At 45.7% G+C, this 18,341-nt stretch overlaps 1 protein-coding gene across 1 annotated transcript in view; it reads left to right on the top strand.

The window, feature by feature from the left end:
- The window catches only part of LOC144151719 (glutamate receptor ionotropic, kainate 3-like), a 656,159-nt gene that overhangs the window by 383,721 nt on the left and 254,097 nt on the right, over positions 1-18,341 (top strand). Inside the window, exon 3 of the mRNA XM_077682841.1 lies at positions 3,536-3,697. Within this exon, the coding sequence (XP_077538967.1) occupies positions 3,536-3,697 (162 nt within the window). The remainder of the gene's footprint in view (positions 1-3,535; positions 3,698-18,341) is intronic.

Raw genomic sequence — 18,341 nt, 5'->3', positions numbered from 1 at the left:
TCGTTAAACCAAGGCGGGTCCTGAAACAGCTTTCTCCTGGTTACTAAGATCTCGCATCCGTAACTAAAGTGCAATAAGATCGAATTCGCGCGTGCGCTAGAATACCGCGAAGCCGGTATTTAGTATTTAAGATTCCATGGACCAAGTTTCGGTTATTTGGGTCAATGCTCCGCTGTGCGCAAGAGCACCGCTATGCGCAAGAGCAGCGAGAAGATACGATCGCGATACACCATTGGAGACCTGTTTACGCCAGGGGCTTAGACCGCTGCGTTTGTTTTACGCTGATACCCCGGGTTTCCGGGTAGGCCTTGTTCGAAATATTATGGCTTGCACACGCGTTCCAGGGGCCGTTGGGAATCACTTCCGCCCCTTAATGGCCTTCTGCTTAGGCTCTTGGAAGTAATGGACCTCGCAAATAAATGTATACCCGTATTAGCTGTTTCGAAGTTCGAGCTCGTATCTGGGCTTCCCCCTGTTCTGCAGCAGTCTACATTGTCGGAACGTTGTATCGAGTTCCTGTTCACTCAGTACAGAGTGTTTATTTGTATTTATGGGACCCCTGCCATCCTGCGGGTTTTCGCATCGGCTCTTCGGATCTTCTGACCGTATCTTCACGATATTATGTTAAAGAAACATAGAAGACTAGTTTGTAAATGCCAGGAGATTACCCACACAGGGGTTGGCCACCTACCCTGGCGAGGTCACGTAATCGAGGATACGGAGGCTTCTGAAGAAGATGTTTCCAGCGTAAAATAATCAAGAAAAATAAATTAAATGTGCTCAGCTGCTGTTGAGGACATCTGTTGTTTCTGCATTTTGTTTTGGATGCTTCAAATAACATTTTAAATACTGTCGTCCTTCGTGAACACTTTTTATGCTGTCTTGCAGAAATTGCGGGGACAGTTTGAGCCCAGGTAATTTGCAACTACAAGATAGTAATTTCAAAGCCCGTCGCACTGTGGCTCAAAGAAGTCCTAACCAAGGAACTTAAATCTAATCCATCCGCCGAAGAAATGGGAGCGGCAGCACAAACTATTAGGCTGATGTGTCCAGGTGTAGGAATAATTTAGACGGGAGAACATCTCATCCTGTGAATAACGATGTATAATGAGCACGACCACATAACCTTGTTTTTTACTTAGTACCAGGCCTTGCCACTTCAGCCAATCCCGTAAAACAATGTGTGTCTTGCGAATGTGGGCACATTGCTCTCAGGCAGACACAGGAAGATTTTGTTGGAGCCTTTTTACAATTTACCATCTAGGAACTTTTTACAGTAATTACATTCACGGAAGTGTGCTTCAAGTGCTTCTCTTGCAGTGGACCGTAGCAGCAAACAGAGGTTCTTAGTTTTTGCAGTGAATTACCAGTTAATGTGCATGCCTCGATTCGCATGGAAAAAACAGGAATGTGCAAGCATGAAGCCAAATTCCCTATGCGTTGTTCTGTCTTGGACGTGTCGGTCCACCGCACCCCAGATGAACCAAGATGCGTATGGCTTAGGTGGTCGCTAAATAATGGGACCCATTATTTGGCATCTGCTGAATGCGTTTCGCCAAACATGCCTTTTTCAGAAACATTCTGTCTGCATATTGTCAGCCTAAAAATCGAGAAAACTTCAAAACACAAGATTTTATCCAGTTTTCCCAACGCCAATTTACACCATTGCCACTCACAAGCCAACAAGGGCATATAGCCTCCAAAAAAGCGACGACTACCCCCAGGAGCCTTTAGGCGACAGTTTCTTTTTCCGGAGGAATGCCAGGTACAGTGTACAGATCGAGCTCCAAAAGAACCAAAAAATTCTTGATCTGCAGGGAGAATGAAGCAACAACGCAAGGTTCAAAGCGCGGGCTTGGCTACTTTGGTAAAGGTGTGCTTTATTGTATAGTGTAGCATTTTTCTCGAGGAAGTTTGGGCTACTGAAGGCGATTTCCAATTCTACACTGGGTGGGCTTTTTACGCCGACTTCAGAATAGTGCTTAACAATTTGAAGCCTGCGAATGCGAAACGGCAAAAAGAAAACAGCCCGTATGGTCCCGAAAAGAGCCTGACCGCCTTCTGTTCTAACTTACCGTTTTTCTTTCTAGTCAGACTTCCCCAGAGAACTTTCCCAAATGCCGTCGCCACCTATTTAGCATCAGTTAGAATACTGTCGATAGTATGTTTAAGTAATGATTTCCTTTGTTGTGTCGATGCTTCGGTGATCTGTCCTTGCTAGCTTCACATAATGCGACTGAATAGTGCCTGACACAACAACACTACAGTGCAACAATTTAGGAAATATAGTACTCCGGCTGTCATCGCTGATGACACAGATACGAAACGTTAACTGCCCAGTTCATTGGTACTAGATGCAATGCGAAATGCTCAAATACTTATAACTGAATCCGAAAACTTACTCTATTTTCAGGCCAATAAAAACTTTCGAGGGCCTTGCTGAATAGTCGTCAGACGGAATGCCGACATTTCTGTCTGTGCTTTGCTGGGCTGCCTCTCCGACGAAAAACGCGTAAAAGTCAGAGGACTTCTTGTGTCATCTTTAACAACTCGATTGTTAGTAAGGTTCAAAAAGAACGTTCTTGATGAAGGACCAGCGATAAACCATTAGCGTTCAACTGAACTTGTCACTTCTCCCACAGAGTGCCAATTTCTAAAGAAGGCAGTCTGAAGAGACGGAAGCACTTCCACCTTTCCGCATTCATGTTGATCGGAAAATTCGATGCATCAAGAGTTTTCACACAACTGAGCCTGTACGCGCCTTGTATGATCCTGTACGCGCCTTGATTGCATGCGTTTCTCTGACTCCCAACTAGTATGTAAACGGAGGGACGTTCTATTAGCAGTGATGGACCGCCCAGAAGGGATGTTGTACCGATGTTGGTTTCCTGGACTACGGCCAACCTCTTACCTGGGGTGCACATTTGGAAAGCAAAAATGCCATTTGAGGCTGAAAAACATCAAGCGTTAACACCATTATTATATGGGCACGCAAAACTGTGGCCCCGTGCAACGCACACATAAAAGATGTCACAGTGTTTACGGTCCAGATGGCAAGGAAAAATACGCAAACGCCCGTGTGTCGGGTGCCTGGTGCACAATAAAGATCCCTAGGTGATGAAAATTAACAAAGAGCCCTTAATTACAGCGCGCCTCATATATCCCAGGAGTTGCTTCGTCGCGTGAAACCATAGAACTATTTTAGAATCTTGTGCGGCTCATGCGGTACATCATACAAAACATGAACTCCACATGTTATGGGCACCGTGATATAGATCCTATAGCATTCATACGCTGTGCCGCAAAAAATGTTTTGCTGTGATTAGTGCCAATCACAAGTTGTCTGTTGTCACTCAAGAATGAACTATCCCACGCACGTCTTGAATGTGTAGCAGGTAACCAAGGAAGCTCCGTAGTAGCGGCTCATATAACAGGCAGCTAATAGAGGCTGCTTCGCGTGAAACCTAGTCACGTCTGCTGTTTACCCTTTCCGCCCTTTCAAGACGCCGTTCTGTCTCTTCCTCCGCGTTTGCAGGGGCTCTGCTCGAAGGCACCCACGAGGACCGAGGACAAGAGTTGGCGCTACGCTACGCCATTGACCGGATCAACAACAACAACGCCATCCTGCCGGCCTCGCGGCTCCAGCTGCTGACGCAGCGTCTCCCTCCTGGCGACGCCTTCCACGCCTTCAAGACAGGTCCGTGACCCCGTTTCTGCTGCTTCCCGGCTTCTCCTCGGTATCGAGGCATTACTAGGCGAGCAACCCCGAAAGGGCGGGGTGCCCGGCAGACTACTCGTTGCTGCCTTGTTCTGCCTCGATCGTGTCAACTCATGGTGGTCTATTTTTTTTTTTCAAAAGTACGCAATGCACGTTATAGGGTGGTATAAAGTGTGGCATATTTACGTTTATAGCTCTACACGTTATTTCCGATTTATCAAGTACTATCAGGGTTATTAAAACAGGAAAGGCTGCCTTTCTGCAAAAAAAGGGCTTTAGCTATTTAAAGTCTATATTTTAAGTGTTTACAATCGGCTATAATACCTTCGCAAGACGAATACCGATTATAACTGTGATATATTCGTCTTCCTATCCATTCCTGTTGCAAAGCAGGTGCTAATAGGAACATTACAAGAAGCCCTATAGAAGTTCGTAGTAAGAACTTTAAGGCCATCACTACGTGCGCAATAGTATATTCAATCATTCTTTAGAGTAATGTTATACTGAAGGAACACACAAATATTTTTGTGGTGGGCGTTTTATATTTTTGTGCGAGCTCAACAAGAAAAAACATTTATGCATATTTTCAAACCAAAACGCCCAAATATTAGCGCTACTTACATGTTTTTAAAGAGTTGGGAATAGAAAAATTGAATCAACCCTGCGTTTCAAAATTACCAAACCTATAGCAATAATATCGCGTTCGGCGGTTAATTTATTGAAGCAGGAAGCCTTTGCATATTAGCTCACATAATGCGGAATGTCAACTGAAACTCTGAAACAATTTACTGTAATGGTTCGAAAAATATTCGTCTTTTGTTTTATTGTTGCATGATATATATATATATATATATATATATATATATATATATATATATATATATATATATATATATATATATATTGTCTTTGATATCTGCCCATAGACATGCAGTAATCGTGTACCATGGATATTTCCACTGCACTTTTTGTTTTTCTGTTTGCATGGGGGTATAGTACTGGATATTTCATGGCAAAATTGGCGCCCTGCCCATACTCTATGGTACTTTAGGGTTCAAAAAGCTTAGGAGGAGCAGGAGAAATAAACATTATTTAGGCGAGCCTTAGGTGCTGATGTCTGGGCACCCGCCTGGTGGGGGTTTCCTCTAGTCCGGGATACCCTCGCCTGTGATGGCCACCCGGGCCCTCTTCACGAGGGTACGCTAGGAGGAGAGGTCGGAGCTGGTCAGCCGTGCCACCCACTGCTCGTATGTAGGTTGGGGATTAGGAGTAAAGGGACGGGGTTTGTTGATACCCCCATACCAGATGGTGTAGGGTGCCAGGGTGGGGGCAGTATTTGCAAGATGCTGGTTGGAGGGTGGAGTACATTGCATGGAGTAGGGTATTGGCGGGAGGGGGAGGGGGTAAGAGTGCGTTTGTAGTCGTCGGAATATTGCAGCTTAGGTTCTGTATATGTGTGGGTGGGGTGCTTAAAAAGGATAAATTTCTTATCTGCTGTCCCCCTCAATGCTCTTCGTGGAAATGAACACTCATTAGTTCACGATTCGAATGATATGAAACCATCTTTATGATACAAACAAAAGTTTAATTGCGATCACTGGGGCCCACATAACGAAATATGGCGTCCGGCTTTTTCGGACAGTGCCGACCAACCTATTTTTGCTACTCGCAAGACAGCGACCTGTCGCTGTTTCCATCAATATCAATTGCAGCCTGGTGTTCCTTCAAAATGGTGTAACAACAAAACGGGTAATGTCGAATTTTCTCCCTCAAGATAAAAACCAGAAAAAAAACTAGCTCCCTTTTGTCTGTAGCTTTACAGGCCAATTTGGACTGTCACGGAGGGAAAAGCCAAACGAAACCGACGGCCGTGAAGCCGCTGCCGTTTCTATCGCCACCCCATACCAGTGTGCGGATGCGGTCTCTCTCGATCTGTCGCGAAAGAGACGGGCGCGGAAGCGGCTGATCGGAGCTTCGGATCTTTGCTTCCGGTCACCCGCACATTGCCTCAGAGCACGACACGGAACCGGCCAGTTCCTCCTTTTATCGGAATTTCATTGCTGATTACTTCTTCCTTCGCCCTCCTCGAAGACAGCTGGCTTCTCTGCGTCGTCTTTTTTTTCCTTTTTTGGTTAGGTCATCGGTTAGGCGGAGGGCTAACGAATATCACCTCCTCTCTGTTTGCTCTGTTGCGCCTTTTACTCTCTTCTGCTGGCCAGACACTGCCAGTATCCGAATCACTGGATAAATAAGCTGAGCTAGAAAGACTGAAGAAAACTTCCGCAGTCTTCCGCACCTTCCCCAAAGAATAGCTTCAATAATTCATCAAGCTTCCATGGAGCTGCAACGAACGCCGAGTTTAGCCTCGCCCCAATGGTTTGGAGAAAAAAAATTGCTGGTTTTCATTCTAAAGAGAGAGCTAGAACCACTGTTATGAAAATCTAACCAAGGGTTGTCGTCGACGTCGCAGCCAGTTTTTTGTTAGTTAGACCTGCAGTTGTTTTATTATCGTCGATGTTCTGTCTGCCGTATTTTGAAGTACTCAAGCCTATTTTCTGCGCACTTTCGTTGCTGGTTAAGTCAAATTCTCTGTCTTCAACAACGCTTTATTCATGCGGGAGCAAAGTCATAGTGCGGCAGAAGCGCCCGGAAGTAGAGCGGCCTGACTATTAAGATGTTTGGGATAGCAGAATAAAGTGAAGCTTGGCAGTACAGGAAAAAACGTTTCAAGCATAAACGAGTTTTTGAACGCACTGAAATACTTGAGTAACTTCTCACGGAGATTAATATTAAGACGGTCTGCCGCATTTTGAATTTGCTCATTATGCGCCGGAAGGGAGCGCTTGAGTGGAATTTTGTTCTGCAAGAAGCTCAACTCTGAATTGAAGCCTTTATATTTAGGTGGATATTTCTTTTCTTTACGTCTTTTTTCGCTTTCTGTGATCAAAGCATTCATATTGGGGCGCGAGCGATTCTATTTTTGGCGACGTATTTTAGTGCGCGTAACCAGGGAATAAAAAAAATCGCCTGATCATTTTCAGAGTGTGCTGAATGATCGATTCTACCTAGTCGATGCTGAGACACAATTAAGTGTATTTAAGTTGTGTAATTACCGCAGTGGATTACGGAGAGTAAAAACAAGGTACTTTTATTTTGGTACGACCACCATTGCCCCTTAACCAAAACACTCTATGAGGAAATGTACCAACATATGGCAGATTCCACACCGCTTTATTGAAGACGCACTAAAACCATAAGTTTTGTGTTTTTATTGTTTTCTATAATAAAAGCAACAAGCATTTGATGTAAGCTGGCTTTGGTTGACCTAAATGTCGTGCCGTGGAAGGGTAACGATACAACCAATTAGCACACCTTTCCTTAAGTTACTCAAGTTTTATGATTGCATTTTGAGTGAATCGCCAGCTCCTAATAACATAAAACGTTAAATATACAAAGAAATGTTGCTCACGCAGTGGGTATTTCGGGTGAAAGATGACGCGCAGATTCTGCAAACTTAGCCTTATATTTCGGAAAGTTTTTGAAATTACTGATATTTATGTCAAAAATCAGGCTTAATACGTAACGCTGGGCTGACGATTAGCCAATAATTTTTTCACTGCAGCACTTTCAATAAATCTGCTTTACTTCCTGCTTTCACGAGGAAATTGTAAAACAATGATGGCATAGTTTTTCGGCTTTGTGTGGTCTGAATGCTTTCTTTTTTCTCATAATTTCACTATTTAGGAAATGGCATGCTGAATTGCTTGTGCACTCTCGTTGATGTAGTTTGGCCTGAGAAATGCACCATTTGCATGCCTTCCTAGATTAATGCGAATTAAGTTAGGATGCGAGAAAAAATAGGTAAAGGGAATAAAAAAAGTACCTGTATCGAGAAAAAAATCGAGCGAGAAAAGTGATTGAGAGAAAAAAAGCTGTTCTTGTTCAGTCGCAAAAAAAGCTAAAAAAAACTTACAAGAGCGGCGCAAATTGCTTTTTCGCGACACATTATTGCCGCTGACGACCGAACAAGGTCCCAGCTGCGTTGTAAAAACAGATGAGAGAAAGGCGTCAATTATTCGCGGTAAACGCCAGCCAAGCCACAATGGTGCGTGCAATAAAATCGGGAAAGCAGTAATACATTGTAAAAAAGGAAAATGAGAAAAAGAAAGCGTATTTCAGAAAGGATACTAGAAGGTGAGGACAAGGAATAATTTTGCTGGTGAAAGATTAGAATGATTTTGAGGAAGATGCCTACTGGGTGCAATGGCAATATAGATCGCACAAGGAATAGATCAACGATATAAAAACAGGTAAGGAAAACGGTAATTAGGCAAATGCTTAAAGGCGGCACTTTCTTGTTGAACCTCGTTAATTAACATTTGCTCACGCTTTTTACTGTTTTGTTCCTAAGAAGGGAAGTAAGTAACACTTCCAGCGCAAGCAAAAATTCTCAACTGCATCGCATTCACGTTCTCCTTGCCTGATAACCATATACGCCCGTCTAACGCCAACGAAGAGCACGTGCTGGTGATCGCTGTCGACTTGCCCCGTTCTTCTCCCGTGGTGTTTTTGCATGTTTATACGTTCCGGATCGTCGAAGCAGCAGCCGGTATACAATGTTGCCACTGGTTGCGAGCTTTATAGCCTCAATTTTGGCCTCAGCTGTGTCCTCCATTCCCTTCAAAGAACAGAGGCACAGCATTCTTTTGCTTCCTGCACAAACTTTTGTAAGTTTAGCATGAAAACAAACGCTTTCCGGCGACAGCCCAAGTGGCAGGCGACGTTTGCCCAACAGTCTCTTCGCCCGATCGCGTCGCAATTAAATTCCTGCGTCTTCCCAGGCCCATTTCTTTCCTTGTTTTCTCTCCTACCGGAGGGAACCGAGGACCGCGATGGTTCGTGCCGGGCATTCCGCTTTTCTTGGTCGTTTTTTGTTTTCGTTCTCCATCCTGATCTCCCTCCCTGCGTCTGTCCAGTCGTGCTAGACAGAGGCGACCAGCTGGCGCGCTCTACGCAATCTCGTCCCTACGCCGGCTATGGCAGCACCGTGTACGACCGACGTTGCCTCGCGGAGACGGGGCGGCTGATTGGCCAATGAAACCTGCATGGTCTCAGCAGTCCTCTTCTCTTCGGCTTTCTCTGCTCAGGGCCCCCCCCCGTTAGCCAGTGCGTTTATTTTTCCCGCGGCCCCGGTCCCCGGGAAAAGTGATGGCAAATTTGCCCGCAAACTTTGCTGCCTGCCGCCAAAACTGTTCCTGTCGGTTGGAAGGAGGAGGTGGAGAGGGGGAGCCGGAGGGGAAGAAAGTACCGTATGGTGTGTTTGCTCCGGCGAAGCTCACATGAATGCGAGGTGGTTTCCGGAGGCTCTGTAAACACAGCAAGACCGATCGCAGCCTTGTTTGCGGAAGGAAGAGGGAAAGGATCTAGGGTGAACAGGGAGGGAAGGGTGAATGATGAATACAAGGGCATGGTTTGAGGGAGTGGAAGGAAGTCGACAAAGGTGCCAATAAAAGACGTCCAGGCTTCGCACGCGGGAGCCCGGAACAACAATGCGTTTATTTTTTCCCTCCCTCTCGGCTGTTCTTTGTTTGGTGAAGAATTCGTTAATATAACAGAAGAAGTTGGTAACAGCCTAAGGGACGTTAAGCACCGTTAGAAGAAAACGAAGCGTGAAGTGGAAGGCCCCTTTCTTTACTCAGGCTGACAGGTGCTTTTCCCAGAGAGGGCAACGGCACAAAACCGCACGTTCTCTGTGTAGTTGAAGTTGCATTTGAAAATAGCTGCTTCAAATAGACGGCACAGTAAAAAAAAAACTAATCTAGGATGGACTTTAAGAAGGTTTGGTCAAATAAGTAGTGAGAACCATACTTATAACAAAACCTGCGGGTTGTCCCACCATTTTTTTTGTCTCCGAAAGTATTTGTTTCTTCGAATTTTAAAAACAAATATACGCTATCAGGTTATTTACCCAGCGCATCAAAACCCTTGACCAGGGAATAGAAACTTTATAGGCACCGTCGGCACATTTACAAGTGATTCTACTGCGTTTGGTACGAAGTGGTTTAGAAGTGCGCAATGCGCGTTGCAGCCCTGTCTCTTGAGAGCACTTGGTGAACATTGTTCACCGTATTAACTTATGCCTTTAGACCCATGAACATTTTGGTCCCCTTAAGGCCTTATCCAACAAAAACCTCTAATTTTGGAGCGCCTTATAGGTCTCATATGTTTTTAGTAATAAATAATCATTTATCCCATCACTTCGTGGCACCTCCCAGCCCAAGTTTAAAACTGTAAAACACCGACTGGAATTCCCTTTTACTTATGTGGAAATATGAAGAATTCATACCGCTACTAATATGGCACTTTCGTTAAAGGCTATTTCCGGTGTAAATTAGCGCTATTTCAAACAAAATCTCGAAATTATGCACTTCATTGAGAATGGAAAACACAAACATCTGGCTAAGTACAAAATTAGGCCCTATTTTGGAGCTCACAAATTCATCGTACCATCAATCGCTATTTCAATTGATTGCTTGATTGATCGATAGAGTAATCGATTGCTTGAATGGTGATTGATTTATTTATTAAAACTTACATTGGAACTTTCATAAAAGCGCTAAACTTTAATTAGACTGCTAAAAAACTGCTGGAAATCCTTCTCAGATAAAGGAATGAGGACACCTAAGCATTTCTGACGAATTGTGAATGCAAATAATTTACTCTAGAGTTTAACGCCGCTCAATTTTTTTCCCTTGAGTTTTGCGCCAACACGTTTTCAATAAACTTCTTCTGTAATGTTTCCAAAATTTTCTGCGTTAGCGTGTTCGAGTTCTGATATTAAATTGGCGCGGCTTAACTTTTCAGCCTTACCATGCGTGTTAACTGGCATTGCTACGCCCCGTAGCGATTGGGAGGTAGAGGAATGGTTCGATGCTTAAAAGCTGGTACCCACTCCGTTGAGCGTGCAGCTTGTTGAGATTTATGCATCGTTTTGTCTTACCCCAGTTTTCGCTTCAATATACTTTTGAGGGACAATAGATTCTGTCCTGCTCTGTAGTGCTTTCTGTTGTTTTGTTTTGTTTGGTTATGCTTTGTTCTGGGATATGTTTCTTTTTGTATTGTTATGTTTTGTTCCGTTCTATTTTTTTTATGCTCTGTAGAACTGGCCACAGCCAATGGTCGCGTTTCTTTTTGAACCTACCACACTGATGCGCACCATCCTGACCTGCACCAAAAGACGGCCATGCCTCTCCTGACTAACATCATTCTTCCCTCCTGTTGAGATGAGTGACCACAGCCCCTTGAAATTCATGTAACAATGAAACTTACTCGGGTCCAAGACATTCTAGCTAAAATTACACAAATGAGATTGGGCGGCACACGCAACCCGAATAAAGCACTACAGGTGGACCACTCGTCTAATGGAATGGCTAGACATGGAATTCGATGGAGAAATGGAGAGGGCAAGACATGGAATTCGATGTAGAAATGAAGTACAAAAGTTTTGGGCCGAAAGTCGACACTGAAAACACACGATAGAAGTTATTGTTAATCTTTGGGGAAGGCCTTCGCCCTGCATTGGACACTCAGAGGCTGATGACGATGACGACGACGACGACGACGACGAGGATGATGATGATGATGAGGGGGAGGACGAAGAGGACGACTATGACGATGTAGATGAACAACTCTGCGTTTCCTGTTCGTGACAGAGATGAGGAAGAGTGACACGTGCGCCTGACGCCGGCTTTTTCTCTCAGTGGTCTATTTATTATTTCGGAGTTAAAACGACGGAGGGATATTTGAATGTTACTGACACGTTTCGTGTGGGACGATACTACGAACTATTTCTTACGTGTAGTTTGGGTTGGAATTAGCACATGTGATTGATTGATTGTAGGGTTTAACGCGCCGACGCAACGCAGGCGATGATGCGCACGGTAGTGGGGGGCTCCGGATTATTTTTGACCACTTGAAGATCTTTAACGTGCTGCGAAATCTCGTACACATGGACGTTTTTGCTTTTTGCCTCCAGCGGAAAAGCGGCCGCCACGGCCGGGAATCGAACCCGCATCCTCGTGCTCAGCAGCACAACATTAGCGCAAGCGCCGAACCCATTCGTAAAAAGAGTCATGGGTTTGCTCTTTCTAGGTATCTTCGTTTTTATTGTGCTGTTTCAATCTTTAGCCTCCTAAATCATGATAACAGCGAAACACTTGCCCACACACGAAAGCGGACACGAGTAGAGTAATGGACAAATCAAATGCGAACACGAAAATATAAACTAGAACATGCCAAATTAGAAAATGATACTTCTTGAGATCCAATAGTGGCGCGCTGTTGGTATATCTGTAAATCCGCATTTCCATACTTGGTTTTTGTAACCAATACACGCGTCATTTTGACTTGCACGGAAAGAAATCGCGCGATTTTGGTGTCCTGGTTCATATTTTCTCGTACGTGTTACATGTGTTCATGACTGTACATACACGCTCTCATACCCACGCTCGCTTACATACATGCTCACACGTATTTGAGTAGGCGTACCCATGAGCATGCACAGATGGCACTCGCTTCGGGCTAATGTCCGCACAAAGGTACGGGCCTTGTATTTTTGGGGAGTTGCCGTAGGGATGAGCGTAAGGCGTTGCTAGGAGTACCAAAGACGTGTATTTTGGTTATGTGTGAGTCCACTTCAAGTGAAACCTACAGTGCGTTCTTGCATAAATATTTATTTGAGTCGATATCTACGCTGTGTGACGAGATTTTTTTTGGCATGCTACGCCTTGAACCTGATCTGAAAACATTAACACCCTACCCGAAATTTTACCCTTACTAACAGTAGTCTCCACTGCAATTTTGGTTCTACAATAATAGCTTCCCGAGTGCTCCAAGGCGCGGTGGAAAGGGCGAAAACGTTTATCAACCGCGTTTTAGGGCCCCTTTACACGCCTGTTGCTGGCGTCGTCCAAGTCATGGCGGCCGTCGTTGCTTCCAAGTGATGATACTGATGCGTACTGGATGGCATCGAGCCCTTCGTTTTTGAGTGCCAGGATCCAATCCACAGAGACCGCTATTATTGGAAAGAGGAAGATCAGGTTGTAAGATCACTTGCATAAAAAAAACAGTTATATACTTCATCGATATTTCGCCGCAGTAGCGTTCACTGTAGTTAAGTAAAGTGGAATGAAATATTGGACAACTCCGAGAGAGAGAGAAACCAGAATAATAAAAGCTTGCAAAAGCAACAACATAACTAAGGTAAATCTCCCGGCAACAGAAATGAAGTCCAGTCTCAACGAAATGACAGAAAAGACGTCGATGAAGCCTACAATTCATTAACAAACGGATAAATACGAATTTAAGAAGAAACAAAAACGGTAAATCATACTACTCACCGCATGGTATTGGAAAGGTCTTATTCTGATACCCAATCTTCCAGCTTCACCACCAACCCGGCGACGGCCCCCCTTCAGCCAAACGTTTAACCTCAAAACCCGTCGTACGCACGCAGCCCAAGCTTCGACAGGAGCGCTGCCGACGCTCTGCCGTAGATATGCAACCCGGTTAAATTGGTGTCCACACAGGCGGTAGTCACATCGACCCCAATATCGGCACAGTATGGGTCAGAGCGGACGATTTACCCGTCACGGGCGCCAAAAATCCAGACATTCCCAATATTTCAGTTGACGCAAAACTCATCGCCATACACAAGCCATCTACTACCTAATGTACGGTTACCACCTCTCCGCCCCGCCAAACTTCGCATCCTCAGTGACACCCATGAAGCTCCCCAGGAACTTTTTCATCCAAGTACCACTCACCCTTCAGTCCACCACGTTATTCATCAAATCAATGCGCTGCAACCATCGTGCTGTCAGGTCCGCATTGCCAGAAACCGACCGTCATGAACCAGCCGCCCGTAGAAACCCAAAAAGCTCACGTGGCGGCACAGGAGGCCTCTCGCGCAACAGCCTCCGGTGGCTTCCCCCACTGCTCCCTCGGGACCCCCTCTGCCTAACTATCCCGATGACCCCGCCCTCGCACTCGCGAAGAGTTTTCGTAAATACAAGAATCTGAAATACCCACTCCTCAAGGCTCTCACACCTCCAGGCCACCTCACTTTCTTCCCAACCTTAACCAGAGGACCAGAAATCTTACTGAACAAGTTCACCAACAACGCCATTACTGCGTTAGAGATGGTTAGAGATCAGTATTATCCAGATAACGCCCGCCGATGTCTATACGTTGAACACCCCATCGCATCCGATCTCATCCGCCTCATCTGGCCCTCCCCAAATTTTCTCGCTTTCCTACGCTCACTTCTCTCCTTACCGGGACACAAAAACTTTCCCTGACCACACATCATTGTCTCATGACACCAAGGGCGTTATTATCAATTATGCCACGAAAAGCGGCGCAGTACGAGTTATTTGACCATGATCTAAGTGATTCGTCATCATCACCAGCTTGTCTACGCCCACTGCAGGGCAAAGGCCTCTCCCATTATTCTCCAATTACCTCGGTCCTGTGCAACTGTGACCAATTTATCCCCGCAAACTTCTTGATCTCATCTGCCCATCTAACTTTCTGCCGCCCCCTGCAGCGCTTGCCTTCTCTAGGGATCCACTCTGTTACCCTTAATGACCAGCGGTTATCTTGCCTTCGCATTACATGCCCTTCCCACGTCCATTTCTTCTTCTTAATTTCTACTATTATGTCTTTAACACAAGTTTGCTCCCTGACCCACTCCGCTCTCTTTTTGTCCCTTAATGTTACACCTATCATTTTCCGCTCCATTGCCCGCTGAGTCGTTCTCAATTTAAGTTGAACCCTCTTAGTGAGGTTCGAAGTTTCTGCCCCGTAGGTTAGTACCGGTAAGATGCAGCTGTCATACACTTTCTTCTTCAACGACAATGGTAGGCTGCTATTCATTATCTGATAATGTCTGCCATATGCACCCCACCCCATTCTGATCCTTCTAATTATCGCTGCCTCATGGTTGGGATCTGGGGTCACAACTTGGCCTAAGTATATATATTCGCTTACAACTTCCACTGCCTCGCCATCTATCTCAAACTGCTGTGCTGTCCCGAGGTTATTGATCATTACTTTAGTTTTCTGCATATTAATTTTCAGGCCCACGGTTCTACTCTGTTCGCCCAGTGCGGAAAGCATGCTTTGCAATTCGTCCCCCGAGTTACTTAGCAAGGCAACGTCATCAGCAAATCTGAGGTTACTGAGGTATTCTCCATTAACCCTTACTCCCACCTGTTCCCAATCCAACGTTCTGAATACTTCTTGTAAGCATGCTGTGAATAACATTGGAGAGATTGTGTCCCCTTGTCTGACACCCTTCCTTATAGGTATTTTACTGCTCTCTTTATGGAGGATGATGGTAGCTGTAGACCCATTATAGATATCCTCTAGTGATTCGTAAGTGATTCCAATTCACGACCACCTCCATGTTAACTCAACTTCCCCTCCCTTCTTGCCTCGCTTCCCACAGGTCTTCCTTCCCATTAAACTTCGCAACGACAACCACTGAGAAGCCATGCATGAGTTAAGAACTGTATTGTTGACTGAAGTTGACAGCTACGTGGAAATACACATCCGATATGTCAGGAGGTCTAAACGATGCAACCAGTCATGGCACACTCCAATACAGGTGGTGGGAGCTTCTTTCGCGGGCCCAAATAGCGGTGGTTGTGCGGGAAGCCTCAGAGTAAAGGGAAGCTCGTAATCCATCTCGTGGGCCTAGGCAAAGCCAGGGGGCTGGATTACTAGAAAAGCACAGCTGTCTCTGGCGTCCGAGCCACCGACGACCGAAATTGCATTGTCAACGACAGAGACAGGGGAGACCAGGGACAAGCTATTCTGATTTTCCTGCATGCAATAGGGAGATATGGGATTATCTGGGGGCTGCGGGGGAGTGATTACGTTGCTAGATGATTACTCCTAAGCCTGGTCCTAGGCTAGCGATTTCGGACAGTGAAGTAATTGGGCCGTGCGTGCCAGGCCATGTCTCAAGAGATATACGCACACGAGTAAACGCTATCGTCCACATGGAGATCCTAGCGAATAAAAGGGCGCATTTTGCTTCGACCTTTTGCTGATATCTGTAACAATCAATATAACAAACGCTAAAACTATCGCACTTACTTATCCCATCTTATTCATCCAACAGCACCTCTTACCTAGTTCAGACGTTTAAACTACAGACGTTTAAATGAAGAGACAAAGAGGGACCAGAGTTCAAAATGTACGTCTACAGAGAACCCAGAAAAGTGTACCCGACGGCCGAAATTTACGGAAGGAATTGAAAGCCGAAACTATTCGGCGCGATCTTAAATTAGTGCGTTTTGCGCCCCCTTTCGACGTGATTTAACAAAAAAACATGTCTCCAGTGGGGAAGTGATCACCGCATCAACGTGAAGATTTTGATTAACACGACACCGCATCTTGAAAAGTTTACATACTCTCCGCAAAAGCAAGCAATGAGAAATTGGAAACTCACATCGAACTACTTATATTATATGAATATGAACACCGCCGGCCGACGATTATATGAACATAAAAAGAATCCAAAGGAATGCTCCAAGAAGAATTTTTTTGATGGAGCACTGGTCATACTCCAAACATGTCTAACTGCTACTTTGTTGCTCGTCTATTACAAGCGCAATGCGCATGGTACGGATACTGCGCTTATATGCAAATATAAAGTTAGTCACATGCACGAACATGATTAAAGTTTTTGCACAAGAAACCGCTTCGAAAGGAACAATAAATACATAGGAGTTTAATAAAGGCTCATTCAATATTTCAGCATGAGTCGAAAAAAGTGTCCGGAATAAATATTCGGAACTTATTAGAGTTCCCTTGTTTGAACTCAGGAAGAGTTGTTGTGCGTTACCAGCATAGCTGCATAGTGTTATTCGGTTGGATTGATCATTCATGTTCACCTTTTTGTCGCACCTTTGTCTGCTGAATCTTTATGCTCTTCATTTAGACATGCATTAAACAGTCAGCTTTTAAGCTTGGTCTCTGGCTTCTTGTCGTCGGAAAGACGCAACTCCACGCACGGCAGAAACCACCAGCCACGCTACCACGACCTGGACCGCCATCGGTGCCCGGCTGAAGCACTCGCCGGAGCCGGTCCGTAACAGTACACTATAGACACTATAGGTGGTATTCACTGAAAAATTTAGCGAGTGATTTCTTCACTTGGCAACACTGAAAACTGCCCTGACTATGGCAACTGTGCCTGCCCCTGCGCTTTGCGTACGCATCTCGCAGAAATAAAACGCGGTCGTGCATCGTCTGCGGCGTTTAAACCCGATTATCAGTGGTGGCTTGTACAGATGTATTATTAATTGCACTCAAATTCTGTGGTGGCGCTCTACTTGGCCTCGAGCACACCGCATCAGTCGTCTCGGCCGTGACCTCTGCAGATATGAATAATAGGAGTGACATTTTGAAGTAATGCTAGCATTGGAGGAGACAAGTAAAGATTAGAAAGCCGAGAAAAGAGTAATGAAGGGTGGTTCGACGGTGGTTAATCCCGTCGCACACAACACGCCTCGAACACCACTGGCTGGCGTCATGCTGTGTCCATGAGATGAGAATCCTCGAAGGGAGTGGTGAAGCGTGGAGGCAAGTGAGCTTGCTGTGACGAGGAGTCGAAGTCTGCGGCGATCCCAACCACTTTGGCGTTGACGACTGCAGTGTGGCCGACAGACGGGTGCTATGGAGCGAGAGCTGGCACTCGGTGGGACACACCAGCAAGGCGAAAGCCTAGTGATATCTAAAATCCAGTTCAGCGGCCCCCGTAGACAAGGGGTCGCCAAAACGAAGTCCATCCGAGAGCACGCGTCGATGAAGAAAACAACGCTATGGCGATACCCGCTAGCTCCGTAACCAAATACGCGCCGCGGAACCACGTGAGGGCTGAGGGCAGATTCCGCTGTGGAGAGGAACACTTGTGGTACGTCGCTTTGAGAGAAATGAATAAACCCCTGTTCCTCCACAAGGTAACGCTTTTGATCTCGATGGGATGGCCTAATGCGTGTGCCATCATGATGGTGGTAGCGCGTCCCCGTTGCTAAGGCGACACACATGGTGGCCGGTATGCACGCCACGCCAGTGAATACAACCTATAATTGTTGGTCTGCTATCATGCGAAGGGAAGGTGGTGCTACTAGCAATATGCGAAAATCAATCGCCGCAGCAAACCTGGCAAACATCACAACCTGTATGTCCGCTCGGTTCGTGAGAAAATTTACGGCGGCGCGTTCGAGCGCCATGTCCGAGTCGTGGTGCGATAGGACGTCAGAAGTCAGATTCGGTTTGCAGCTCTCATGAATGGCTGCTGTTGCGCATGATATCTACCCCTCACCTCTATTTGAACGGCAGCGGTAATGTTGGAAGAATCGGAGGCTGAAAATTGACGCCTTATTTTTGCACGCGCTGAGCGAAACGCTGACGACCGGGGTATCCATTGACAGACACCATACCAGCCTTGCACGGCACCTTCGGCTGGTTCGTCTGCCTGTAGAGCCCACGTGTGCGTAGAACGCGATGCAGTCCACCTGTGCTAGTTGAGCTCTTCCGAGCTCGCGTCTTC

Source organism: Haemaphysalis longicornis, unplaced genomic scaffold, assembly GCF_048455015.1.
Source record: "Haemaphysalis longicornis isolate Haplotype H1 unplaced genomic scaffold, Haemaphysalis longicornis Haplotype H1 scaffold_9, whole genome shotgun sequence".
In the NCBI taxonomy this organism is placed as follows: domain Eukaryota; kingdom Metazoa; phylum Arthropoda; class Arachnida; order Ixodida; family Ixodidae; genus Haemaphysalis; species Haemaphysalis longicornis.
The sequence above is the reverse complement of the archived record's forward strand: the minus strand, read 5'-3'. Positions and strand labels throughout refer to the sequence as shown.